Here is a 27,122-nt window from a genome sequence, read left to right as displayed (position 1 = left end):
GTGAACAATTTTTATTGAGAACTAGGCAATCATATTTCAGTAGAAAGTCAGTCTCATATAACTATTAACAGCTAATAATTTATGTATCACGCTACTGTGTTAGTTAAAGGTAAAAAAAAAAAAACAACAACAAAAACTAAGCATGAGATAAACCATTAAGTAATCTTTTTAGGGTGAAACAATAAAAGCTGTTTGATGGCAATATCTATATGTTGTAGGTAAAGGAGGAGGTCGTTCATCTGGGACGTCCAGGCCATTTCCCACCAGTCAACTGGTATTTATAAAAAACTGAGTGCGCACAGTTTGAATGTATGACAGCCAAGAAAGCCACTGCATAGAGTGACTGTAGAAGCAATACAATCAATGCTTACATGATTAGTCAATTAATCAATCATTAGAAAAACAATTTTGATTACTGATTTTATGTCACTGAACAAGCAAAAACACCAAAAGATTTCTTGTTACAGCTTCTTAAATGTGAGGATTTGCGACTTTCTCTGTTTCATATAGAAGCATAGAAGCGCAGGTGTTACTAGTAACATTAACAATGGCTCTGTTCTAGTCAAGTGTCCCAGTAAGTCATGACAGTGTGACAGTGAGCCAGCATGCACTATACCAGGACCCTGAAACTGAAGCAGCTAAATGGAATTCAGCCATCATTCATTTTATTACTTACACCTGTGCTTTTCCTACTGTGACATGTCAAAATGTCTTTTGTGAAAACGGCCAATTTAATACTTTTTGGTTTTGAATTGCACTGATAATGATACTGAGTACATACCCTCAACAGACTGAAAATGAATGCTATTCTTAAGATTTTCCTGAAGTGGCACAAGAGGTCGGATCATGGAGGGTTTGTCCTCATGGGAGCACAAATGTGGTCAGTAATTTTATTGGCTGTGCTCATTAAATATTGAGATATCTTGTCACTTTGGAATGAGGAAGGTGCTACAAGAAAATTCATGGATTGTCCAAAATGGAAGGTATGAATTTGCTCAGTAAGTTTCATGGTAATCTTCCAATTAAACTTTTATATCTTTAGATCAACCAACAATACCATCCTGAATTGCTGCCGACAGTGGAGCAGAAAAATCAGTAATAGGATTAATCAGACTATAGTTTGGTTGATTTGTTGTGTAGATGCATGTTTGATTCACTTTGTTTCTTCATGGTGCTCTTGTTTCTGTGGGATAAAGGAATACAAAAAAGTACATATTAGTTCAATTGAACAAGGACAGTGAATGTGTCACAATGTTGGACAAAATTGTTAAATGGCACATTATAGTGTATTTCATTTAGATATCATTGTCCACAAAACTACAGAAATATATTTGGTTCTGGTTGGGCAGTCCTATAAAAATACTCAAACTGGCAGTTGATTCTAAAGAAACAAACTATGATTATGGACGATGCACACAAATCAGTAGAGAACACTGACCCCTTTCACTGTGCCTCCAGCCCACCTGATTATCTTATCAGTACTATCCAGTCAGGATAGTGATACCATTTGAAGGACACAACTAAATGAGTAAAACTTCAATAAATTTAAAGTATCTGTTGTAGAACATAAGCAACAGAAAAACTGAATTTCAAAAAGGTGAATATCTACAGTATGGATAAACTGATTCACTTGTCATTTGGAGATGCTAATAGACAGTTATTCATATTGAACTAAAAACTAAAACTCTTGCAGTCAGATGTTTACATTTTTATAACATGTTTGATTTAAAATGGGCAATGAATGCAGTATCCTTAATGATGATAACTGCTGCAGTCATTCAGATAAAGTTTGCCATCAGGAGGCTGGCTTTTACAGAAATGGGTCCCAAAGCTCTTTCCTGCTTAACCAGTGAAGCCTACACAACAAGTAGATTTACCGACTTATCTAATTCACACATCTTCAGGGGCTGTTACTATACACGTCACTGACAAGAATGTATTGATTGGTCAAGGTTGTGGCCTTGATGAAGGTGTTATCAGGAGAAGCTGTCAGGCTGAAGATTGCTTACCTGTTGCCCTCGGCCTCATCGGTTGAGTCAGGGAGCTCTTTTCTCCTGGTCTCAGGAAGCAGGAAGCCAAGAGCTCCACTGATAAGTGTAAGGCTGCTGAAGACTATGATTGGTATGGACCAGTGGTATATGGCCAACATGTTGAGCAATGGAGAAAGCAACCCACCAGCCCTGCTTGCAATGGAGCCCAAACCAGAAGCAGTTTGTCTGAAACAGGAAAGTACACAGCTCATATGAGCACAGTTTGCAAGCTCTAAGTATTTCCCCGTGGTTTTATTAACCATTTTATGAACTAAGAGAATGGGTGGTTCTGCTGCTACACAGAAAAAAATCTTTGTCTTATCTCTGTTAAAATGTTAAAAATTATGGGGCGAGTATGTATCATATATTCAGTGCTTTAAGCGTCTATGAAGTGATGGAATATTGAATAAGAAAAGGTGTATCTTTCTGAATTTACTGAAATCTCACAAAGCTTTCTCAATAGCTTAAATAAGTAACAACATAATTAGTACAACAGTACAATAGTGATTGTAATTGTGTACAATCATTTTGTGTAATTGTAATTGTGATCTTTATCATCTCCTTTTAATAGAAACATTTAATCTGTCCAACGTAAAGTGACTAATTAGAACGCAACATCATTTAGTACCTGGGAGACTTTTTTTTCTGTGTACGTTTGACCACTTTGACTGCAAGAGTTAATTAACATTTAAACAAACATGTCAGTTAATCCTGGTGCTAGTGTCAGGTATGATCAGGTCAGTGAAAATTATTGTTTAGATCATATGTGTGTCAGACTGTCTCACCCACACATGATCACATTTGGCTTCTCCTTAGACTAAACCAGGTCAAAATGGTTACCAAGTTTAATATTTAATCCTGGACTGAATAGTTTATCCTTTAAAGACAACAAAATTAACATAAAGTAAACCAACAGCAAACATGTTGATGTCTATTGGTAATGTCACAACCAATCAGAATGAAGTACTATATCACTATGTTCTGATTTAGTAGTTTTTCACCTGTAGGCACAGACCTAAATTAACAGTATAGCTGGTGTAACTTGAGATGAAGGGAATTGTTCAGTTCAGTGAGATGAAGAGATTCAGCTTACCGGAAAGATGTTGGGAACAGCTCCTGAACATACACATTACATATGGATCCTGCCCAGTTAATGAAAAAACGTCCTGAGGTTGCCAAAGTAGTAACAGCAACAGCATTATCTTAAACAGAAAAAAACAATTTCAGCTGAAGGAAGAACCACAGACAAGACTTAGATTCTTTAGTTATACTAATGACTCTGTGAGGCTGTATTTAAAAACAGCATTACTTTGAGCTAAATGCTAATACTAGCATGCTAACATTCTCACATTGACAATGTGCAGGTCAAGACGTGTGTTTGTGTTCTCTAAGTTAGACAATGAGGAGCAGGAAAGCCAATATTGGTTGTTGTTCACATTCTGTGGCTCTTGTGTAGCAGGATGCAATCAGGCTCAGTGTGACCATCTACTCTGTCTATGACAGAATGGTGACATTACAGCTTTATGGAAATATTGTTTAAAATGAAGAACACGGCACAGATATGTATCCTGTAGCAGACAAAAAACATGCAATTTCATTTCAGACATCTTCTTTACCTTGATTAAAAGCTAGCATTAAGATGCACAAGAATCCCCCGATCAGAAGGGTTCCCATGAGTGATACTTTTCTCCCCAATACTTCTAACAGCCAGATGCAAAGTATATGAGCTGGTAGTTCAGTCAGACCAAAAATAAGCTGTGTCAGGAAGATGTCCAAGCCAAAATTTCCCACATTGAATGAAAGGCAGTAGTAAGTAACATTCAATGAGAACCTGAAAAAAAAGAAGAATTCGTCAAGCAAAGTGAACTGAAATTTAACAACAAATTATGTAACTGAATATTACTTTAGTATCTCATTTAATCAAAAATTTATGGGCTTAGAGAAGTATTATTTACATATATTGTAAAATGTAACTTACCATGCCAATATTATGGTAAAGAAATACTTCCTAAGCACAGGTGATTGGATAAGAATTATTATGCCTCCCTTTTTCTCAGTTTCTTTGACAACAATCTGTAATGCACAGGGGATGGACACAACATCATGCTAACATTTGCTAATGTTAGCAAGTCATAATCTAATACAAAAAAAAGTATTCAGTTTGTGTTCACTGTGTCTGAGGGGTGATGAGCTCTGTCTGTTATATTGTTAACTTTTTATGTAAGATGTTCTGACATTTTGTCCTAAATAATTTGTGTATTACAATCCAGTACAGCTCATGTTTGCAATGGACTGTGCGGTTTCCAATCTACAGTTAACTGAGCTGAATCAACATCACTCTGACACAATCTATGTAGTTGCAGTTGAACAGTTGTATTGTATATTATCTTATGTAATAGTTTTTTCCCCTCTAGAAATACACACCAAGTGTTTGCTATTACTGGTAAAACATTCCAGTCAAATGTTGATACACTGGTAAAAACGTAATTTCTTGTGAGGGATCAATACCTTTTCCAGCAGAGAGTCTGGAACAGTACGTTTGTTAATAGCTGCCACCTTTACAAGCAGCTGTTTAGCCTCTTCTGTCCTCCCTCTGTCCAACAACCACCTGGCTGACTCTGGAATAAACCTGATAGAAACAAGGACAGTGACATGTAATAATAATAACCTGTAATTTACCATTAAAATACAAGAGGGCAATAAAAAGAGTTCATGCACACCATATGTAAATAGCAACCACTGCAAGTGGAGCTGCTGTAATTAGTTGAGCCAGTCTCCAGTCTCTGATGAAGTAGATCATAACAGCGAGTATGCACTGTCCAACTGCACCAAATAGCTGAGTAACACATGCTCCCCATGATCTTCTGGACACCCCAATCCACTCAGTGGCTAGAAACAGAAAATCAACAATAGTTAATCCTAAATTCATTATTCTAACATCCCTGCTCCTACCAGGAAATATGAAGCCCCAGAACTGATAAGATGTAGTAAAAGGTTATCAGAATCCCTGCAGGTATAAAATTCACTACTAAATTATCTTCCAGTCTTGACACACAGGGATGAAAATTTGCATCCTAAATAAATAGTTAAATACCTGCCTTTAGCAAAATTTACCAAAACCAGTGTTCTCAAATGCAAAATAATGCAATATACCTTACCCAGTATAACACCGTTAAGTCGATAACCTCCGTAGCCAATGCCCACCATAAATTGGGATGTCAAATATAAGGGGTAGGTGGGACATATTCCAGTTGTTACAGTAAATATGAGCATCACAATGACTGGAATCTGAGCTGCCCGTTTACGACCAAACCTGGAGAAGTTAAAACAGCTCTGGTCAGATTATATAACACATATACAACACTGTTCTTGTGTGTATGTGGTGTATTTTGACAAAAAATGAAAAACATAATACAGCCCCGAGAACATATATTTTTTACAATTTCAAGTATACTTACGATTCAGCAAACGGTCCAAATAAGAGACAACCAACAAGAATTCCAGCCATCAACACTGCTTGTGCCACTTCTAACAAATTAGCCTGGTCACAAACTAGATCAAACTTTAGAAAAATGAAACCAAATTGGTAATAAAGGAGACTTTTTATAAAGATGCAATATTTGTATTACATATTACTCAGAGTCATAGTCATCACTTACATCAGTGACTATGGTGGCCTCATACATGGTGTTGCCGTACACCCATCCATTCTGGCACCCTGTGGTCTTATTGAGTCCATACTCCCTGATGGCACTGATGTTCCAGTCCACAGGGACAAACATCCGACACCTGCTGAAGGTCCCATCGTCCTCCAGGGGCAGAGTCAGGTTCAGCTGCTCATCTGTGGTCAGGTTAGGATCAGTCCTGAGGATCCAGTCTGTGTTACAGTGCCGCTCTGGATCTGACTGGATAAAAAATAGGCTGGCAAAGTGAAAAGGCAGAATAACATTTGGGAAACAAAGAGCAAAAAGGGTGATCTTCTGAAATGATCCAAATTCTCCAATATTCCGCAGGATCTCTCCAAAATCAGCCATGTTCAGGGAGCTGGCTTTCAGTGTAGAGATGCTGCCAGCAGATGACCTTTAAACAATGTCTATTAATGTTTAAACCCTAGACAGTATATTTCAGGACACGAGACAGCATTTAAATGAGTATTTTGTTACATAGAGAGAGCTCCACTGATTATTTAACCAGATATTTCACTCTTGTACCTTTTCAGTCTTCACAATATGCTCTTTGTCCTGAGTAAAATTGGCCTTAATATTCGTTGATCAATAACTTTCACCAACTTTTTTTTTTCAAATTGCACATACCAAAAGCATTGCAGTAATCTTGCAAAATACAAATAGGTTTTGAATGTTAGCATGTCATACCTCAGTCTTTTATTTCCACCATGACTACTAATAAAAGCACAACGTGACTGTGCTGCTAAACTGATGATTATTGACAGCATACTATAACTTTTGCTCACACAGAAAGTGAAGTTGATCTTTCACTTACTTTATAATATGCTGACTTATGAAACCTTCTCCACCACCACTCTTACAGTGTATGACAGGTAAACCTGTTACATAATGTCATTGCTATGTTAGTGAAGCAGTTACAGAGTGTTAGTGTATGCTGTAAAGGATACTAAAGTTGTCTTATCATGCTTACTGCAGGTCTGGAGAAAAGAGGATCATCTTAAAGGAAAATGCAACTTGTTTTCTGACGTATTTCAGCTTTTCGAGTTCTGCCTATTTTGACTTATTCATAAATGCTGCCTTGTTTCTGACTAATTTTCACCACAGACTCTATGTTATGTTTTGGGTTCGTGTTATGTTGAGATCATATTATTACTCAGTGCTCAAAAGAAACAAAAATGTGAAAATTGTTACACCCCATGACTTCTACAGCTTTCTGCACATTTGATAAATCATTATAAGAATTGCTCAGTGAGTCAACAATTAATCCCTCATTTCACCATGTCTTACATACACAGGAACAATGTGTCATCTGAATGATGCTTGTTGCTCAGACCTCAGACTCTGTAGTTATGACAGAGCCACTCTATGGAACCAAAAACCCACAAGGGTTACAAGATGATTACCACCATGGGAAATACAAAAAAAAACTGAATTTACTTTTTTCTAATCTTCTATTATTCTTCTATTATTCTTATTATTATTATTATTATTATTATTATTATTATTATTATTATTATTATTATTATTATTATTATTATTATTATTATTATTCATATGAAATTGCTTTGTGTTAAGGGATCACAAGCAAAACATTTGGGAGCTACTGCTTTATACCATGAAAGAGATGTGTTAGCCAACATGGAAATTTATATTTCATAGAAACCCAAGGCTGTATTTTCTGACAGATAGCCAATCATAAAGAGATACCAGCTTGTTTTCAGACTGATAAAAAGAGCAGCTAGAGGTCATAACTCATATTTTTGTAAACTGTAACATTTATTATGTGCAAACTTGTCAAATGCATTTTTTGTTTAATTTCTAACAGATTATTTGATTTATGTTTTCTTTTGAAGCCACACATTTGTATCAAGAAGTAGATGAAAACTGAACTGAAGGTGCAACGTCCTCTCTTGCACACTCAATGCTGCTAAAACATCTGTCCAAACTGGTTTGTTGTTCAGCTCATGTCTTTATCCTCCACTGACATTATTTTGCTCTCGTTTGCTCCTGCTGTGCAGGGTCCCCACTCCCTCTGCAACTAAACCTAAATAAGACACATTAGGACTGACTGTATTTGATGGAGTGCAAAACCTGTGAGCTGATTGCTATATATATTGTGTCTCATTCTTTCTTAGGACCAGATCTTGGTGCTAGATGCTTCTTTTTTTTGCTGGATTTCTACAGTGTACTTCAAAGGTTTGATTGCTGGCCTGACAGAGCTTATGAAATCAAAAGAGATTTGTTGCAGGTTCTCAGAAGTACAATCTCTGTCTCAGTGTTCTATTTTTCTGACAGAGCAGTAATGACAGCAGTAAAAAGAGTCAAGTGAGTCAGATACAGTATATGAGTAAAGACACTGAGTGACACAGCAACATTGAAGGTACAAGAATGTCCAGTTAAAAATATTCTACTCAGCAATGTACAATGTGCTGTAACACACAACAAAAACATCTGTAAAAAATAGATTTCAGCTAGAGTTTGGTTGATTTTCCGCTGAGTTCAGCCATGTTGGAGTCACTTTCAGTCTTCTTTGTGGTCATATTTCTATAATGAAAATGAACACAGAATAATAATATCAATGCATTTGTTTACATGGAAAAAGCGTCAGATGGGCCATAAATTTGATTACATATTTTTTATTTTCTATTTCACTCATAAAAATATTGCAACACTTCCTCGGTAAACCATTCCAATAAATCGGTCTTCTCCATGCAGATTGCTCACCTGTTCCCCACAGCCTCCATGGTTGACTCAGGCAGCTCTTTTCTCCTGGTCTCAGGAAGGAGGAAGATAAGAGCTCCACTAATCAGCGTAAGGCTGCTGAAGACTATGATGGGTATGGACCAGTGGAATATGGCCAGCATGTTGAGCAACGGAGACAGCAACCCTGCCACTCTGGAAGCTATGGAGCCTAAGCCAATAGCAGTTTGCCTGAAAGAGTGGAGAATTCACTTTCAAATATTTACAGCATACATAAAGTACCCGTCAAAAGTTTGGACACACCTACTCATTCAAGGATTTTTCTTTATTTTTACTACTTTCTACATTTTAGAACAATACTGAAGACATCAAAACTATAAAACAACACATATGGAATTATGTAGTATTAAAAAAAAACAGTGTTAAACAAACCAAAATATTTTATATTTTAAATTTCTCAAAGTAGTCACTGTTAACCTTGATGACAGCTTTGCACACAATTGACAATATCTTAACCAGCTCCATGAGGTCGTCACCTTTTTGTTTACTACATAATTCCATATGTATTATTTTATAGTTTTGATTTCTTCAGTATTGTTCTACGATGTAGAAAATAGTAAAAATAAAGAAAAAATCCTTGAATGAGTGGGCGTATCCAAACTTTTGACTGGTACTATATATAGAATATCTATAATTATATATTTTATATACCTAACAGAGGTGGGAAACAACTCCTGTATGTAGACCATACATATTGAACAAGCTGAGTTCAAAAAGAACTTTCCTGTGGTTACAAGGGCTGTGATAACAACAGCGTTGTCTGGAATTAAAATACAAGCACAATATATTAAAGCACTGACAGTCAGATGGATGTATCGTCATGTACTGAATGTGAAGGACAGGAAATTCACCTTGAGGGAAAGCCAGGGTTAAGAGGCAAACAAACCCAGCTGTCAGGAGGGTTGATATCAGCGATATTTTTCTCCCCAACAGCTCCAGAACCAAGATACAGAGGAGATGTGCCGGCGTCTCAGTGATTCCAAACAAGAACTGAACCAAGAAGATGTTCAGACCAAACTTACCCACATTCAAAACAAGGGACAAGTAGCCCAGATTTAATGAAAACCTTTATACCACAAAAACACAAACAATTAACAATTAAATTCAATTAAATTCAAAACGATATTCCAAAATGCGCTTAACTTACCAGGCAAAAGATATGATACATAAATATTTCATCAGGACTGCTGAGGTAAAAATGTCTTTGATTCCTCCATTTTGGATGGGTCTTTCCTCAGTTACCTGAAGAGCAAATGTTATACAGGGGGAAACAATTACACTAATATAACTACTAGCAGTGATTTTGCAGTTAATACTGTAGCAAGTAACGAATGAAGCAGAGCAAACTCTGAAAAAGAGTGCAGAGCTACACAATTGTGGTCATTATCGTCCAATTTTTCTATTAAATCATAACCAATTTACTGAATAAAACACTAACCACAGGGACCAGGATTGATTTATAAATCCTCAGATAATCTCAGATGGTTTACACATTATATGGAAGCGTTGAGACTACACCACCTCAGTAGCAGCACTGACTTTAAACGCTGAGAGAGCGAGTGAGCAAGGAAGTTAGTTATATATTCAATGCTTAGAATATATCTGGAGTTGGATCCTGGTTTCAAAACAGGATCAAATTAATATAAAAGCAACCTATGTCAGCAGTGATCACTATCAACATGAGATCATTATCATTTCAAAAAGGCAGAGGCATAAAAGAAGGGTGGCCTATATTACCCTTACTGTTACGCTATGTGTAAAATGTGTGCAGTTGCCTTTTAACACTTTTTCACAGTTGTCAGCATGAATTGGCAAAAATCTAAAGCAATGGGACCAGGCCTCGAGACTGGTTATCAAGAGCTGGTTTATTTCTCAGTGGGGTAGAGTTTAGCTATTTAAACTTCAATTACTTTAGCATGTTGCCCTTAAGTGTTTTGGCTAGTATTTTTTAAACCACTGATATGATGATGCTCTATGATAAGAGCGAGAATTAAGAAGTTAACAACAACAATGACTGATTTAATTTGGTTTGCAGCTCCAAATAGAAATCCTGAGCTGTTTCATTTCTAAAATGAAATCGTATTGGTCCCACTGTTTGTGTGACAGTCCTGTTAGATTTATGGTAGCCAGATGCCCTCTACAGTCTTCATGTGCGGGGGAGTAAATTGCTCTTATCACCTGCAGTGGGCCTCTGTAGGATTCCTCAACTTGGAATCTAGCACAAAGGCCTGTAACATCAAATCCTGGCTTATACTGATTAATGAATCATTTTGCTACAATTAACATCAGGCGGATTATGAAAGTCTGTTCTGTTCTAATTAATTTAAAATTGAATCCGACTTACCTCGTTCAGCAGATTCTCTGGGATTTTCTGTTTATTGATTGCTGCAACTTTACATATCAACTTTTTAGCTTCTTCAACTCTTCCCTGTCCCAGCAACCACCTCGCAGACTCAGGAATCCACCTTCAAAGATTAATCACAATCCAAATGTCACCCATTAACTGTCAGTGGGTCAGAGTTTTAATTAGAAACTGAGCTACCAACAAGGATTAATTGGAGAACACACTGTATTCAAACTGATGAAAACCAGAGGGTGGCTGGATATCTTGTTATGTGAAGTAACATAAGATGGAAAGGTATGACCACAAAGTGTGTTAGAATTACAGATACAGTACAATACAGAATTATTAATAGTTAATCATGCAAAGAAAGGTAGTTTTATTTACATTACATACCATATGTATATGGATACAATCATCTGCGCTCCTGCCATGACATACTGTGCTTTTCTCCAGTCACGAATAACATAGACTAGACCAGCTATGGTACACTGTCCAAGACTTGCAAACATCTGGCTCACGCAGGAGGCAAATGACCTTTTAGTGACCCCAATCCACTCAGTAGCTACAAACAGAATTTTAAACACCAAAATTACTGCAGAGCAAGAGAGGTGAATCTAGGTTAAGAACAGGACAATCCCTGCTTGTGATAATGCCCTTAAAGATCAAAGAAAATAAGTTTAGAAAGAAGTCATACCTAATACAGTGGAATTAATTCTGTATCCTCCAAGTGCAGCTCCAACTATGAATTGTGACACCATGTATACATAGATGTTTGGAGACACACCAGCAACTATAGAGGATATTAGCAGAAGGACAGCTGGTAGCTGGGTGGTTCTCCTGCGGCCGCACCTAAAGTTTAGAGAGTGAGTGACAGTCAGACGAAGGCTTTGAAGGTTTATAGTTCATAACATTTCACATTTCACACTCACGATTCAGCTGTAGGTCCGAAGACTAATGAACCAGCAAGTATACCAGACATTAGAACTGTCTGTGCAACTCCAGCCATGTTTGACTTGTCACAGACGAGATCAAACTGCAAAACAAGAACTTGCAAGATCAGTTGGTTTGTCAAAGAAAGAAGAAGAAATCATCCATCATACTTAACCTACATCAGTGACTATGGTGGCCTCATACATGGTATTGCCATACACCCATCCATTCTGGCACCCTGTGGTGTCATTGAGTCCATACTCCCTGATGGCACTGATGTTCCAGTCCACAGGGACAAACATCCGACACCTGCTGAAGGTCCCATCCTCCTCCCGGGGCAGAGTCAGGTTCAGTTGCTCATCTGTGGTCAGGTTAGGATCAGTCCTGAGGATCCAGTCTGTGTTACAGTGCCGCTCTGGATCTGACTGGATAAAAAGAAAACTACAGAAGAAAAAAGGCAGTAAAAAATGTGGAAAGGCTAACCCAAGGAGGATAAGCTTCTGGAACAATCCAAAGTCTCCGATGACCCTCAGAATCTCTCCAAAATCCATATTCGCACAGCAGTGTGTGAAACAAAAACTCAGGCAGACTGGTTTATTAAGTGTCAGGCGATAGAGCAAATAAATGTTTAACCATCTGACTTTAGTCAGTAACTTAATGTCTGATGAGCACACATCTCAGGGCAAAACATAAACTTTAGTTTAGTAATGGTTGACATGCAAGAGTATGAATGATGAAAAATGGGATTTGAAGGACCAGTGTGTAGGATTTAGTGGCATCTCGCAATGAGGATGCAGATTGCAACCAATTGAGGACCCTCCCCTCCCTCTCCCTTTCCCTTTCCCTTTCCAAGCATGTAGGAGAACCTATGGTGGCCATGAAACTCACAAAAAACATGAAAGTCCCTCTCTAGAGCCAGTGTTTGGTTTATCTATTCTGGGCTACTGTAGAAACATAGTGGGCTCAATGGAAGAAGGCCTGCTCACTATGCAGATAAAAAGGGTTCATTCTAAAGTAACAAAACACAATTCTTATTTTCAGGTGATTATACACCAATTAAAACATACTTATGAATATTATACTCCACATCTGCCAAGTCTGTTTTGCTAGATGCCACTAAATTCTACACACTGCACCTTTAAGACATCATATTTCAATGAAACATTGTCCTCACTCTTTTAACTCCACCATGTGACTTTATTCAGCTACTAAAAATCATTCTGCATGTGTTGACATTTTCCAACAATGTATATAATTTGTCAAGGAATCTCTTTTCACAAATTTTCCACTTTAAATTATGCATTTGTTGATGTATACATTTTATGATTAAGCATATTTTAAAAATATATGTAATGATTTGTAAAAAAAAAAAAAGTTTACAACAGAAAAATGTACTTGCCAATCATCTGATTAAATTAATACTAATCATTCAGTGACCTCATGAAGAGGCAGAATGATGTGGTTTTGATGATGAGTAAACAATTAATGGGAAAGAAATTTAGAAATCTAGGTGACTTTCAGCACAAAGTCTTTGTTGATCAATCATTTATCACCAAAATCACACACACACACACACACACACACACACACACACACATACACGCACACACATGCTCGCGCACACACACAAGAGAGGAAAGTGTAACCTGTGCCATCCGACTTGTCAAAATAATAAAAAGCTTTTTTTGTATCCATTAGCTTTGGGCAGGTTTCAATGAGAAAAACTGCATATCTTGACATCAAAGCACAGAGTGTGTGATCACAAGCCCCATGTAATTCCAAAATACTCATGTTAACACATCAATAAGGTGCCAATCGAACAAATAATTTGTGCATGATTAGTGATGCTCTGACAAAGGCCAACAGTGGAAAAGTCTACAAAACAATTTAAATTCTGTGTAGTGAAGAAGATGAGTCACCGATCAGGTTCACCAGCCGTTTGCCTAAATCAATATTTACAAGTAAAATGTTCCTTTTATCCGACATGTATTGAATGCATCTACATCATTACATATAAACCTCATGATGTTTGTGTGACAGTGCATGGAGTTGTCATCATACGTACATTTACAACATGTTTACATACACCATTTACATCAGTACCTGAACTAGGAGCTATATCACAGCCCTTGCATGTGGTACAAAACAACCATACAGCTACACTGGGAGTGACGACAGTGACTTGTGGGTGAGTGTTTAGAAAGCACAGACACTACAGTAATGTCAAAACAACTTGTCTAGTCACAAAAAAAAACTAAATAGCTGGCCTCTGGAAAAATGTAAAGGGTCAGTTCACCCAATACACAAAAAAAACAAAACAAAGACTTATCTCTACTAGTGTCCAGCCATGCAGATAGTTTTGGTTTTATGTATTGAAAATGTGAGATATCTGTCAACTCAATACAATGAATGGGTGAGTGGAATTTTCTTTGTGTTTATAATGTGAGTACAGCCACCTTGTAACACAAAATACAACTGAGGCTAATGGGAATGTCATTAGTTTTGCAGCTGTGGGACAAATTATATATATTTTTATATTTAATTATTTTTTAAATAGTTTAGGGATAACCAAAGTGACTACAATTAAATCTGAGGGGAACATTAATGTATGTATTAAATTCCACAGCAATAATCAAAAATATCAACCTGGTGGTGGCGCTGGAGGAAAAGTGAGGGGATCACCATCTATAGAGCCGCAGCATTAGCATGGCTACAAATCTAGCAGTAATATTTCTTTCAAAACACACTGTCACCGTTACTTTGAATAATTCACACTGTCAACCCTGTCAAAGGGACTTTTTCTTCTGTAGAAAGTAGTTCCAATGAAAACTGTTCGCAGCGGGTCTGTGGATTATCCAGAGTAGTGGAGACACCAAGTCTTCAAGGACATGTTAGTTAAAGAGTTTTAGAAATTTAATTTTCAATGCTGGGACCACAAAAAACAAAATTCCATTCATCTCAATTATATTGGTTTGTTTGCATGAATCTCTGACAGATGTGGAAAATAAAACCGAACCTATCTGCATGGCTACATGCCACTTATGGCAGGTGAGAAAACATATTTCTTGCAATTTGGATGAACTGCCCCATTAAGCCAAATTTCACTTTGGTGGAATACTTTTTGAGCATGCACATCTCCATAGAAGTTCATTAGCAGTCAGCCTGTAACGAGCTGCCCCGGGCTCAACACACATCACCAGCATTCAGGATTCCTCCGCGCTGTTAGATCATTAATGATAAACAGGCCGAATTACCTCTTACAAGGTTCTTCAGGGACATAGAAAAAAAAGGAAATTACCAATTACCTGTGTTTTTCTGTAGGTGTGTAAAGCGCTTTATCACCATGCTTGTGAAAAACAGTAAATTCTGAAGCTGCCTGTTTTGCTGGTTGACTCTTTATGAACTTCTATTGAGGTACAAGCACAAAATGTAGTTTTGTTTTTTTTTTCCAACCCAAGAGAAATATCATTAACAACCAGAGGTCACATGCGGTCAACAGAAAACAACTATTGCATAGTATAAGAATATCAGGCAGGTCTCAATCTGTGAAAATAATCCTGTCTTTAAATACCTCAGGAAAACATCATCTGACAAAGTGTCGCAACTGCAGTAATGGGACAGAGCAGTTACAGCTGATTTATGTGTATCTCAATGATTTCAACAGTGCAATCAGAGCCTAAACTCTTTGGTTATGTTTTGACAAAAATCACCATACACTGATACTGTGGAGAGAAGAAGTCAGCGCACTGCTTTATACAAGAATCTGGTAGTAAAAACCATCTGAATTTACAAAGTTAACTAAACTATAACTATGGTTCTCTCTCTTGAGAGGGATTTTCTTAGATTTCTTTAGATATGCGTACATAGAATATACCCAATAATCACAGATAGACTTAATTTTTCACCAATCGCACTGGTAAAATCTATAGTAAACTAACTATATAACTAAGGCTGAATTTACACTTTTCAAATTCAGTGTAGTATAAAGTGCCATATAAAGGTGGCACGACACTCTTGTGAGTTTTGTGGCACAGTTGATTAAAAAGAAACAAAAAAGGCAATCACTTCCAGTACTGGCAGGAGATGGTTTGGATTGTGCTTATGTATGAAGAGGAAGAAAACAATGAAGAAGAAAAAAGAAAGAAATCAGGAGTTGATATAGTTGATTGCATCTCTTCTCCCATTTATAAGCGCACTGTAAACGTTTCAAGTGTGATTCCTGTGATGAACTGAGCCCCTTCTCAATGTGGTCCTCATGCGTCCTGCAGTAGTGTCACACTCCTGCCAGCTTCATGTCAGCTCCTCCTAGTTTTCCTCTTGCTCCTCCTCTCTTTGGCAGTAGTGGTTTCTTGGAATTGACTACAATGCAGCTGTGCAATACCTTGAGTTGCTGTCTTTTGCTGCTCGCTCTGTTTGACTTAACTGATGCTGAGCTGCGCAAATCCAATGAGTTTAACATCATCAGGAATTTCAGACTCCTCCACACCAGATGCCTAAGAAAAGAGAACAACATCATGATCTGTACTTAGTATTATGACCATTGTATCGTCCATTGTATTATTTCATAAATGGTCTGTGTGCTTACCAGTTTAAAGGTCACATTTCTGTTACTGTGAGGATCATCAACAATCTTTTGCAAATTGGCAGCAACTAGAAAGAAGATAAAGGAACCATGTCAGATGACCAGCTGATGTAAAAAGAGATGACAAGACTTTTCCATCCTGACCACTGGTGAAAACAGGAAATAACTGGTTTTGGAACATTAGAAAATCAGAAACTGAATTCTGTATTCAGAAAATGTTGCACCAGTAGTTCTGCGTGCTTTAATACATTTACTGCAAATCACATGTTAGGGTTGTACCCGCATCAGAATTTTCCAAGTTGGCTCGGAGTCGCCAGTTAAGGCTGAATATTCAACAATTAGGAGACATGTATTATTAATGGCCTCTACCCAGCTGAACAAACATATGGTTCAAAACAAGTTTAGCAAAGCAGTCGGTTTATAGACTGCCATGCTGTTATCCTGTGTTGCTCTGTATTCAGTGACACAAAACATTTTTTAAAAATGGAAGTACAATTGAGAAGTGAGTCGACTTGGGGGGGGGGGGGGCTTCTCCACCAATTACTCAGATCATCATCGTTTGAGAGCAGCCCTATCACAGTCAGTACTGATCAACAGTTTGGACACAACCTCCCATTCAGTTAAATAAGAAAGTGGATCCAAACTTTTGTTTTGTACTGTATACTTAACATTTTTCCAAAACATTTTCAATTTTCCTATTAATTTTGCCTTCTTCCTACTGATTTCAGTGTTGCATAATATATTAACTTGAAACTTACTCAAAATAACATCAAGAACTCTGTTCAGATGCTATGAAACTAAACCCAGATGACAAGTAAACTGAGGTGGTGGAAACAGTAACATGAAGCTTCTTGCCTTTATGATGAATCTCAAGAAAGTTTTCATACCATGGTGAGATAAAATTAAACCAAAGCAGTGAACTGACTTCATCAGATTATCACAACAACTGTGAATATCCCATAATGCAGTGCTACAGCTCTTACTTACCGATGACCAAGTCCCTCCCATCAACCAGACCTGCGGAGACCAACTCCTGAGAGACTCCGTCAGCAGAGTCTGAGGGGACAAGAGGAGAGGAAAACATCAGACCAGAGTCTCTTAGCACATGAGAGAAGAGAAGAAGCTAGCTGACGCTTCTTACCTCTGCCTTGCATGAACTCAAATCTGATGTCATTGAGCTCTTTCTTAGGATTCCTCAGTCTCAGGACGAGGCTGATGGGGATGCTGGCATTGGCTGCAGCCGGATCCTGCAACAGTACAGCAGTGACGGGGTTACTGTACAGCACTTGTGCTTTGAATGCAGGAGGAGGTAAGTGAAGCACGATAAAGCACCAGCACAGTCATATGCAGTATTGAACTTTACTGTCTTCAGTTATTTCTGCCCTCTGCAGCAGGTATGTTGTTAACACGTTTTTACCTGAGCAGTGGGTCCATGTGAGGGGCTCGCTGTTTGAGCCTGTGATGGAATGTCTTCTCCTGTTTGTCCCACATTCGCAGGGCTCTCCTGTGCTGGAGCAGTTGGCTGCAGATGACCTGCAGCACCATCTGTTGGTGGGAAAATCTAAGAGGCACGACACGCAAGTAAATCGACGGGTGTTTTTGGTTTTACATGAATGGGTGAGAAGCAAAATAAAAGAGGAAACACGTAAGACAGTCATGCAGATCGCTCTGTCAAGGCATTACGATAAATCAAGATTTTCAGGTCATGTCCACCACAAATGGACTCACCTCCAAATTCTGGGACCCGTCCTTCACTCTGGGTGACTGCAGAATGGACATGACAGATTGTCAGGATTAAAAACATGCAATTCTCCCTTTATTCCCCCCAATGTATGTACTAAAGGGAGTATGATAGGATTGAAGGAAAATTGACACAAGGTAGTTGACTTTAAACACAACACAACTTAACTGAAATCACAGTTAAGATGACAGGAGAGTAAAACCCCACAACCACACATGAATTTAGCATCAGCGTGAACACACACACTGGAAAATAAGTGGAACAGGTGATCTGAGCAGGTGTTGTCTGGTCTAGTTTTTTCTACATTTATGTCTTTTTATGTCCTCTCTGAAAGGCCAAATCAGTATTACATACAATTGTAGATACAATTCTTCTCAAACTGAAGCCGTGCATTATATCTTTAGACAAACTAGTAAGTAGATCTGTGTCAACAAGAAGACAGCGTTGTAACTGTGCAGACTGGTGCGGACAAATCTGTGTGGTCACGACAAATTGTGGGTACGCGGATGTCCGCACAGAGTGTATGCGTATACCCTCTGATGACGAAATTTATGTCACGCAGACCCTAGCATACTCGCAGACGTGGAAGGTACAATTTAATAATCTACTATTATTCTGAATTTGATGCGGGTCATGTAAACAGCATATTCCATTTGGATATTTCAAATGTAGCATTTTCCAATTAAGATATGTGGGATATGTCAATATTATTCGGGTTTTAGGAGCATTCTTTGGACATACAGCTCTTTCCTTTGTGTGTTGTAAATAAACCAACTACAGTAGCCAACAGTTTACAAGGCTCCAGTAGAGATGCATGCCCAAAAGAAAAAAACTCACGTTTCTGGTGGGAAGGAGAAACACACCGACTTTTAAACATTTTGAAACAATTGGTTATCAACGGGTTTTTGGAGGTTGTGTTCAAACGGTTGAACAAGTTGGTGGAACGCTTTGAAAAAAAAAAAAAAAAAAGTGGCACAAGCGACTCCAACCGTTTCACTTTTCCATATTTAGTCGTGATAAACAGAGTATGCCCAGCTGCATTTTAACGGGAATATTAGTGGAATATTCATTTTCATTAGCCATGTAAACAGATTAGTGGGAATATTGTCTTTTTCAGAAAAAGGGCAAAAACCTGAATCCTTTGTGCATGTAAACATAGTCACTGAAGCAACAGGCCTCAACAGAAGCAAACTCTAGTTCGGCTACAAAATGTTCAGACCAACAGTCCAACAGCACCATCTGCTGACCAGAAGAATACTGTGTTCAATGAGAAATACAGAAAAATGGCCTTATAAACCAAACTGGATTGATAGTTTTGCAAGACACGGTCATGCAGGGTCTCACCCGCAGAGCTGCCACAGCAGCTTTGCCCTCCTCACTCTCTTCATCCAGCTCATCGTCGCTCCACTCCCAACCGCCGTCTTCCGTCTTGTGCAGTCGGCCGCTGGAGCCTGGCACACGTCGCACCTACACAGTTCAATTATAAAGAAAAAAAACAAAACAAAAAACAAAACCTGTAACTCTCCTGGTTAATCCTCAGGGTTGCAGGGGGATTGAGCGAATCCCAGCATGCATGAAGTAAAAAGTTAGCAAACTGAGACGTAGCCATGACAAAACAGCACACCAGCGCACAACAACACAATATTATACTGTAGATAGACATGAGATCTACTAGTCTACATTCACATTAATAAGCGATGGCTGTCAAACCTTTTTTGATCGCTCTGTTATTGTTGGACCTTTCTGTAGGAGCTTCTCCTGCAAGTACTCATTGTTCTGTAAGAGAGAGACAAACATTTCTTACAAGGTCGATAAAAATCCTCTTTTAAACAACATTAAATATTTTCATTATATTTTTATAATAGCAATGACGGCTTACCTTGGCTTTTGTGAAGAATTTGTGCTTCAGCAACTCAGCGGCAGTTGGCCTAATAAGGAAAAAAAAGACACAAGTCTCTTCACTGTATTCATAAAACAACTGGGGAATCTAATGGAAGGTAAAAGCAAAATAAAACCAACCTAAATCTGTCTTAAAATAATCATGCCACCATTACAAAGAGGGTTTAGGAACTGACCTTTTTTCTGGATCTTTCTGTAAACACAGGGTGATCATCTTCCTGAAGGACTTGCCGTATTTCTTCACCATTTCCTTGTCTGTGATGCCCGTCTCCAGACAAGGAGGGTCGTTCTGCAGAGTCAGCATCAACACCTACAAACACGCACAGATCAGCTTCAGTCAGTAAACAGAATAAAATCAACTCTGTGTTCTGTAATGAGGGAAACAAATGTACTCCAAAAGTTTCTTAATATTGAAGACATCAACATTTTTATACGAAGCACCGGATATTGTGACAGGCTGCAGAGCTCAGCGAAAATTATCTCAATTTGTTTTGTTTGAGCAAAGTGGTGAAATAAAGATCATGAGAGATAGACATCTGTACCTAACAAAATAGAACATTTCAGAGAATTTGTACTAATTACATACAGATACCATAAGTGCACACATAGTTACCTTCATGGGTGGATATTTGTGATACGGTGCGGCCCCGGTGGCCAATTCGATGGCTGTTATCCCAAAACTCCAGATGTCAGCTTTGAAGTCATAGCCGCGGACCTGTGGATTAAAAACACGACCACGTGAGCAGAGTGCTAACAGAGGGAAAGAAAAGACACCATCTAAACCATCTACAAAAAACAAGCCTCGCACCTGCTCCATGACCTCCGGGGCCATCCAGCACGGTGTCCCCACAAATGTCTTCCGAACCTTGGTCCTGGTCATGTCTCCTCCTGCTGCTAGAAAGGCACTCACACCAAAATCTGGTGGGAGGACAACCAGCAGCATGTGTGTAAGACAGAGCGAGAAAAAAAAGGAATAGATGATTCAAAAGTGTTTTTTTTTTTTGTTTTATGTAGGAGTAGTCTGTCTAGCTAGATCATCTATCGGGAATTAAAACCATGGGCGAATAAGCTGACAAGATATTAAAACCTTCCTGTCATTTCAGAGACGACAGAAGATGAAGAGAAAACAGAAACACTGTACCAGCGATTTGCACCGAGCCGTCGTCCCCGAGAAGAATATTTCCAGCCTTTAGATCCCTGTGTGTGAAGACAAGAAAGATTAAAACAAGATGAACAATTAAAATACAACAAGTCTGTTACTGCACCGACAGAGGAGTGGCTACGCTGAATGCTGACTTTGCAAATAAACAAACGCACCACAAGAAACAAGTTAAAACTGCACCTTTGATCTGCTTCATCTTAATCCACCCGATTTCTGTTTGCATATGAGAAAGGGAGTGGATTTACTCTGCACCGGGTGCAGTTCACAAATGTCCTGTTCTCTAAATGCCCTCCTTCCCCTTTCTGATTAGGTGTAAGTGAATTAGCCACAGCATCTGAGTTCAATCAGCCGCCGCTCTACCTCCCTAATGAAATACTGTCTCCGCTCACTGAAACTGTAGCCCCTGATAGGTTTCATTCACTCTCAAGTCAAATGATTATTCTGTTGGACTTAAATCCTGATAACGCAGCAGCACATCACAAAATCAATCCATCTTTCAAAAAAATTTAATTCTTTTTAAGTCAAGTCAATGCAACTAAAGAAACCCCTATTTGTTAGAGACATGGGCATGAATGAAGAGTCTGTTAATTTGAAACAATTACTCTTGTCATACAACAAGGCACAGAGGATATAGAGAGGCCTTTCTTTCAGTGGTGGTTCACAGTGTTCTAAGGAGGAACTTTTATGTAAAACAAACCTCCTCAATTATGCATTTGCAGTGTATTAAATATTGAAGGAGCCCAGGCGAGTTCAAACTGCACGCTCATGTACGGAGATGAAAGGCTCAGTGTCAGAGTGAGCCGACACAGGAGTAGATGATGAGACATACTGCTGACCAGGACTCATGCCCAGTGTACAGAGATCGACAGCGATGCGTCACCATAACTCTTATCATGTGTCTCACCGATGAATCTGTCCGTTTTTGTGAAGGTACTCCAGCCCCTCCAACACTTCCTTCAGGATGGTGGCGATGCTGGCCTCATCCAACACGCCGGTCTTGTGCTCGCCGCGAGAGATGATATGCTTGATGATGTCCAACACTGAGCCTGAGAGAGAGCCAGAGGCTTGTCACAAGACATGCTGACTGTACAATAGTAGGCAAGTAATTAAAAGCACATTGAGTGGCATTTATTTGGTAAAGATTTGTACTGTAAACAAAACCTGCCAAGTTGGGTCCTGCTCCATAACTAAACATAACCCAGCTTGCCAAAAGTCAGCAGAGCGCTGCAGCACCAGACCTCCTAAACCTCTGGAAGAGTGAACGAGCATGATGATGCATACAGATATGTAGCTATAATTATCTATAATGAAGTAATGTTTTTATGTTGTTTACTGTTTGTCTATGAATGGACTGGTAGCTGTAAGTGAAAAAACCCTGCCTTACCATGTTGAGTTGACACTCGGAAATGTCCCAAACATTCAGGAATAATAACTAACAATAATAGAGATAAAAAAATAAGCTTTTTCAAAGCTGGAAATTCTTCAAGAACAACCAACTTTTTAAGGGCTTCACTTTGGCTGCACTGAGGAAATGTTATAAGACAGAGAAGGTTGGCTTTACACTCAGATTTTAAGGGATTAGTTTGAAATTTTGGGAGCCCTGTCGTCACTATGAGGTTGCCAGGCAACCAGCGGAGACTTCAGGAAGTTACTGCGTACGGAAAAAGAAACACATTTGTTTTCTGTACAGATTAAACAAAGTAGGTGTAGCCTATTAATTAATGAGTTTTAGAGGTGCTGGCAGCCTCATACTTTGGCCTTTGGGAAGGAGCCAGGCTAGCTGTTTCCTACTGTTTCCAGTCTTTATGCTAAGCTAAATTAACCATCTGCTGGCTGTAGCCTCAGATTAATGTACAGATATGAGAGTGATATGAATCTTCACATCTAACTCTCAGCAAGAGAGAAAATAAGCATATTGCCCAAAACGTCAAACTATTTCTTTAATATTTAGCAAGATGCGGTTTATACTACAACCCTTAAAACAAAATAAGATTACCAGCCACATTTTAATGTTTATTTATTAAATGACATCTACTGATTATAACAGGTCTATTGATGTAGTTCAAACCGATGCAGAATTAATAAATATACTGTATAGTCACTAGCTGTTTTTAACTTTTTTTAAGTATGTGAGGGCAAAAACAACACAACCTAATACTGAACCAGCACAACTGGCCTCATGAGGACTTAATCCAAACATTCAGTCAAGGTGAAAAACCTGAGCTTGTTTGAGATAAAAATAGAGAGCTATGACAAAGAAAGTCAAGTCGAGATCAAGGTGAAGATAAGCGCTAACCAAGAGCAAGTCGAGTCAGAAGCAGAGTTTCTTCAACACCTCAGCACTTACCACCACTGAGCAGCTTCATCACCAGCCACAGTTCATCCTTCACCACAAAGGAGGTGTAATAAGACACGATGTTGGGATGGTGGCACTGGCTCATAGCTTGGATCTCTTTCTGCGCAGGGGAAAAAAAATTTGGAATAAAAGATCACAAGAGGAGCAAACACTCTGAAGCTCAGACAGTCAGACTGTATCTTACGTAGGATTTGTTTTCCTTTGTCTTCTTTTGTTTTGAACTTCATTCAATAAAATTTGAAAGTGTGGCTTGAATGACACATCCTCCTCCTCCTGTCCCTCTTCCTTCAAATTAAAAACCAATCCTGTTAAAACGGCCCAGACTTAAATCAGAAGTGCACAGTGCCTCTGACTAGAGACAGTGGAGTAACCTGGGTTACATCACCACTGAGCCACCAAGCCAAGACATTTTTAACCTAGAAGACAGACACAGGTGGATTCAGGTCCTTGATGCATTACGTAAGCCCTGGATAGGTAAAGTCCTGAGAGATAGGGCAATGAAATTAAATATTTACAAAAACAATTGGCATCGTTGAATATTTGACAGTGCTTGAAAAGCAAAATAATTGTCCTAATATGAGGAAGAAACGTGTGGTGATTGGCGAAAGTGTAGCGGTGAGTTTCTTTCCTCACATAATCACACCTCGTTGTGAATAATCGGACTGTTTGTACTTTGACTAACCTGTTAAAATATGTTCTTTTTTTTCTCTTGACATTGCAACATGCTGCTGCGAAATCCGCATGTCCACTGTGCACAAGCATCAATCAAAGCTTTACTGGAACTTTCTGTTGCACTTGAACATGACTCATTGATGACGTGTGTGTGTGTGTGTGTACGAAACTGACTTTATTCTTATCTCATCTGGGTGTTTTGCCGTTGTGTCAAAATTATTCGTTAACATTCGCATGTTGTGAAATAATCTGAAGAAAACATAATAATTCAGTGTCAGTACGAGACACATTGTTGCACAGGAACATATCATCTATTCACATTTCATTCATCTTCAAGATGTGTCTTATTGATTTTACTCAACTCTCAAGGTAGTTGCGGCATCAAGCTTTTGATCTTCTCCTGACTGGTGTGAACCCGACCACCCCACACCACTCCCATCACAGAGACACACACATGAATAACATCTGGACTGCACATATTGTCTCACATATTGCTACAGTCTCTTACCAGGAGCTCATCCATGCTAGTTTGACATTTTTCCAGGTTGATGCGTTTTATGGCCACCTTCTCCTTTCTGGGGTTGCAATATGCTGCCTGGACCACTGCAGTGGCTCCACTCCCTGAGAAGAATATAACGACAAGATTTAGAGTGAAACAATTCAAGAGGTTTTATTGTCACATGCACAGCAACACAGCAGATGGCAACATTGAAGGCAGTGAGACATGGCTTCTTCGTGCCCTTGTTCCAATTAGAGTATATAATAAAATGAGAGACAAGAGAAAGATAAAGAGAGAGCAAAATTAAAATATATATTATATTGCACATTGGTGCGCAGGTGTGGTATTGCACATTAAGTAGCAAATAGACAAATAAGTGTATTGCACATAAGTTATGGGTGATAAATACTACTGAGAAAAATGTGGAGTAGTAGGGAAGAGAGTTTGTGTGTCATCTCACTGCTCAAGAGCAGAGGAAGTCAACAGTGAGGATATGACAGCTCCACTACATTACACAGTGTGCAATGTGAGACGAAGCTTTCTCTGAATAAAAACTGGTTTGTAAGATAGAGGACTGAGGTCATTTGCAGTGTTTTACAGTACTGTAACACACAGCATCCATCCACAATTTCACGGAATCATAGAAAACTGCAGTTAGGTGCCACAACAGACCAACTTTCCTGCTTATAATAATCAGTCACGTTATCTGGACTAGTGTGAACTGTGAATGCCTTACTTCAGGCCGTATATATATCCAGATAAAGAGCACCACCCACTCCAGCATCTGACGGCTCTTCGCCGCACTGTCGGCTAACTTGGGAACTAGCCGTTTAGCTTCACCCTGTCCTGCTAAGAAGCTGTCTCACTTTAGCTCGCCAACTAGCAGAAACGGTTAATTAATTTGGCCTAGTCACAAGAAAACTCTACTCAGCTGTTCACCTTCCTGCAGTGTAGCCGTGGGGTTATAACTGGCCTTCTGCTAGCTCCAGACATGCAACGCTGGGTTAACTGGTGGCGGTTGCCAGCCTGGATGCTAACATTAGCACGCTAAGCTAAAGACTCACCGATCACCTCATGGAGAACATAATCATCCCTATCGATTGACCAGGGTAGAGAGGACTGCTCGTCTGCCATGGCGTCGTCGTTTGAGTGTTGTTAAAGCACTGCGTCTAAATAATAATGAAGACGTCGTCTGGGGATAATATCTTTGTGATTACTCCATTCGGCTCCTGCTGCTGCTGTTCCGCTGACAACTTCTGCCGCTCCTGTCAACACACAACTTTACGCGCGACTGACGCGTCGTGTTACGTATGACCTCAGGAGGCGGAAACAAGGTGTCGCCATCTTGAGTGTGGCAATGCTGCTAAACACGGCTGTTAAATCAAACAACTCGAAAACAGACAGCATACTGAAGTAGCACACAGTAATAAGTAATATATCATGGGTCATGTCATTGTTGAAGTGTTTTAGTCTTTACAAAAGAGATATGTAATATGTTATTCTGGAAATGGTTATAAAAATGTGTTCAGTACACCCAGTAGAGGGCGCTAATGCATCTACAAAGCGTTAGCTCTTTGTGCTTTTTTGTTGCACAACTTTTTGCTTAGTCGTGTTCAGTGAAAAACCTGTTCAGGAAACAGCACAAGAGCAGCAGCAGTGGTGGAAGAAGCAGATCATTTACTCAAGTTAAAGTAGCAATACTACACTATACAACTAATAAAAAAAAACTACATTGGCAACAAAAGTGAAAGTACTCATGTAAAATGACCATAATAATAATAATAATAATAATAATAATAATAATGAATTTAATTTGTACTGCACTTTTAATACATAGTGAATCTCAAAGTGCTACAGTATTGATAAAATAGAACACAACATAAAGAAACTAATAATAAGAGTTAAGATGAAAAAGATGAAAAGCCTTCCTTAATAGAAAGGTTTATTTTAGGCCTTTTTTAAAAAAGAGTCTAGGGTCTGTGCTGCCCCCAGATAGTTATGGTTAGGCCACTGAATCATTCATATTGATGCATTTACATGTAAGTATTACTTAAATGTTGTAGCTGCTTAAGGTGGAGCTAATTTTTACTGACTCGAATATTGCTGGTTAGTTAAATCTTTAACAATGCATCATCTATATAAACTCATCAAAGGTTTTTATGTACAATATTAATATGACAAGTAGCTAGTCACAGGGTCTGCAGCTATTCAATAAATGCACTGGAGTAAAATATACAATATTTCCCTCTAAAATGCAGAGGAGCAAAAGTATAAAGTAGCATGAAATGCAAATATTCAAGTTAACTGCAGTAGCTGAGTAAAATAGCACAGTCTACAGTATGTTTAGGGTTTATTTTTGGGCTACTTTGAGATCTCTAGTTGGGTATTCTCCTAATCTCTATGTTGGAAATGGTGAATAAAAATTTTAACACTAATCTACTCTTTCAAAGATGTTTCATGA

At 38.6% G+C, this 27,122-nt stretch overlaps 3 protein-coding genes across 4 annotated transcripts; all 3 read right to left on the bottom strand.

Annotated features, from left to right (window-relative positions):
* Positions 1-755: 755 nt before the first annotated feature.
* On the bottom strand, positions 756-7,196 carry LOC122994586 (solute carrier family 22 member 13-like). Its single transcript, XM_044369338.1, has 10 exons — positions 5,690-7,196; positions 5,489-5,592; positions 5,189-5,343; positions 4,751-4,919; positions 4,539-4,659; positions 4,009-4,103; positions 3,647-3,861; positions 3,124-3,232; positions 2,010-2,216; positions 756-1,183 (listed from the first exon to the last, which is right to left on the bottom strand). The coding sequence occupies exons 1-10, from the start codon at positions 6,062-6,064 to the stop codon at positions 1,114-1,116; spliced, it is 1,620 nt and encodes a 539-aa protein (XP_044225273.1). The 5' UTR covers positions 6,065-7,196; the 3' UTR covers positions 756-1,113.
* A 275-nt stretch (positions 7,197-7,471) lies between these two features.
* Positions 7,472-12,516, bottom strand: LOC122994585 (solute carrier family 22 member 13-like). Its single transcript, XM_044369337.1, has 10 exons — positions 11,930-12,516; positions 11,750-11,853; positions 11,515-11,669; positions 11,214-11,382; positions 10,821-10,941; positions 9,624-9,718; positions 9,328-9,542; positions 9,128-9,236; positions 8,441-8,647; positions 7,472-8,260 (listed from the first exon to the last, which is right to left on the bottom strand). Exons 1-10 carry the CDS (start codon positions 12,299-12,301, stop codon positions 8,188-8,190), a joined length of 1,620 nt encoding a protein of 539 aa, XP_044225272.1. The 5' UTR covers positions 12,302-12,516; the 3' UTR covers positions 7,472-8,187.
* Positions 12,517-12,924: 408 nt separating this feature from the next.
* Positions 12,925-25,956, bottom strand: LOC122993801 (serine/threonine-protein kinase OSR1-like). 2 transcript variants are annotated; one of them, XM_044368250.1, is made up of 17 exons: positions 25,726-25,956; positions 24,671-24,783; positions 23,482-23,590; positions 22,039-22,180; positions 21,114-21,169; positions 20,781-20,890; positions 20,586-20,687; positions 20,149-20,282; positions 19,953-20,001; positions 19,784-19,849; positions 19,418-19,540; positions 18,061-18,096; positions 17,750-17,893; positions 17,474-17,579; positions 17,320-17,388; positions 16,336-16,400; positions 12,925-16,243 (listed from the first exon to the last, which is right to left on the bottom strand). In XM_044368250.1, the coding sequence occupies exons 1-17, from the start codon at positions 25,793-25,795 to the stop codon at positions 16,169-16,171; spliced, it is 1,569 nt and encodes a 522-aa protein (XP_044224185.1). In that variant the 5' UTR covers positions 25,796-25,956; the 3' UTR covers positions 12,925-16,168. The 2 variants fall into 2 exon arrangements, with proteins under 2 accessions (XP_044224185.1, XP_044224184.1); XM_044368249.1 differs by having other exon boundaries at positions 20,586-20,890.
* Between the last annotated feature and the right edge of the window lie 1,166 nt (positions 25,957-27,122).

The sequence above is a fragment of the Thunnus albacares genome, chromosome 12 (assembly GCF_914725855.1).
Source record: "Thunnus albacares chromosome 12, fThuAlb1.1, whole genome shotgun sequence".
Lineage (NCBI taxonomy): Eukaryota > Metazoa > Chordata > Actinopteri > Scombriformes > Scombridae > Thunnus > Thunnus albacares.
This window is presented reverse-complemented; position numbering and strand designations above follow the sequence as displayed.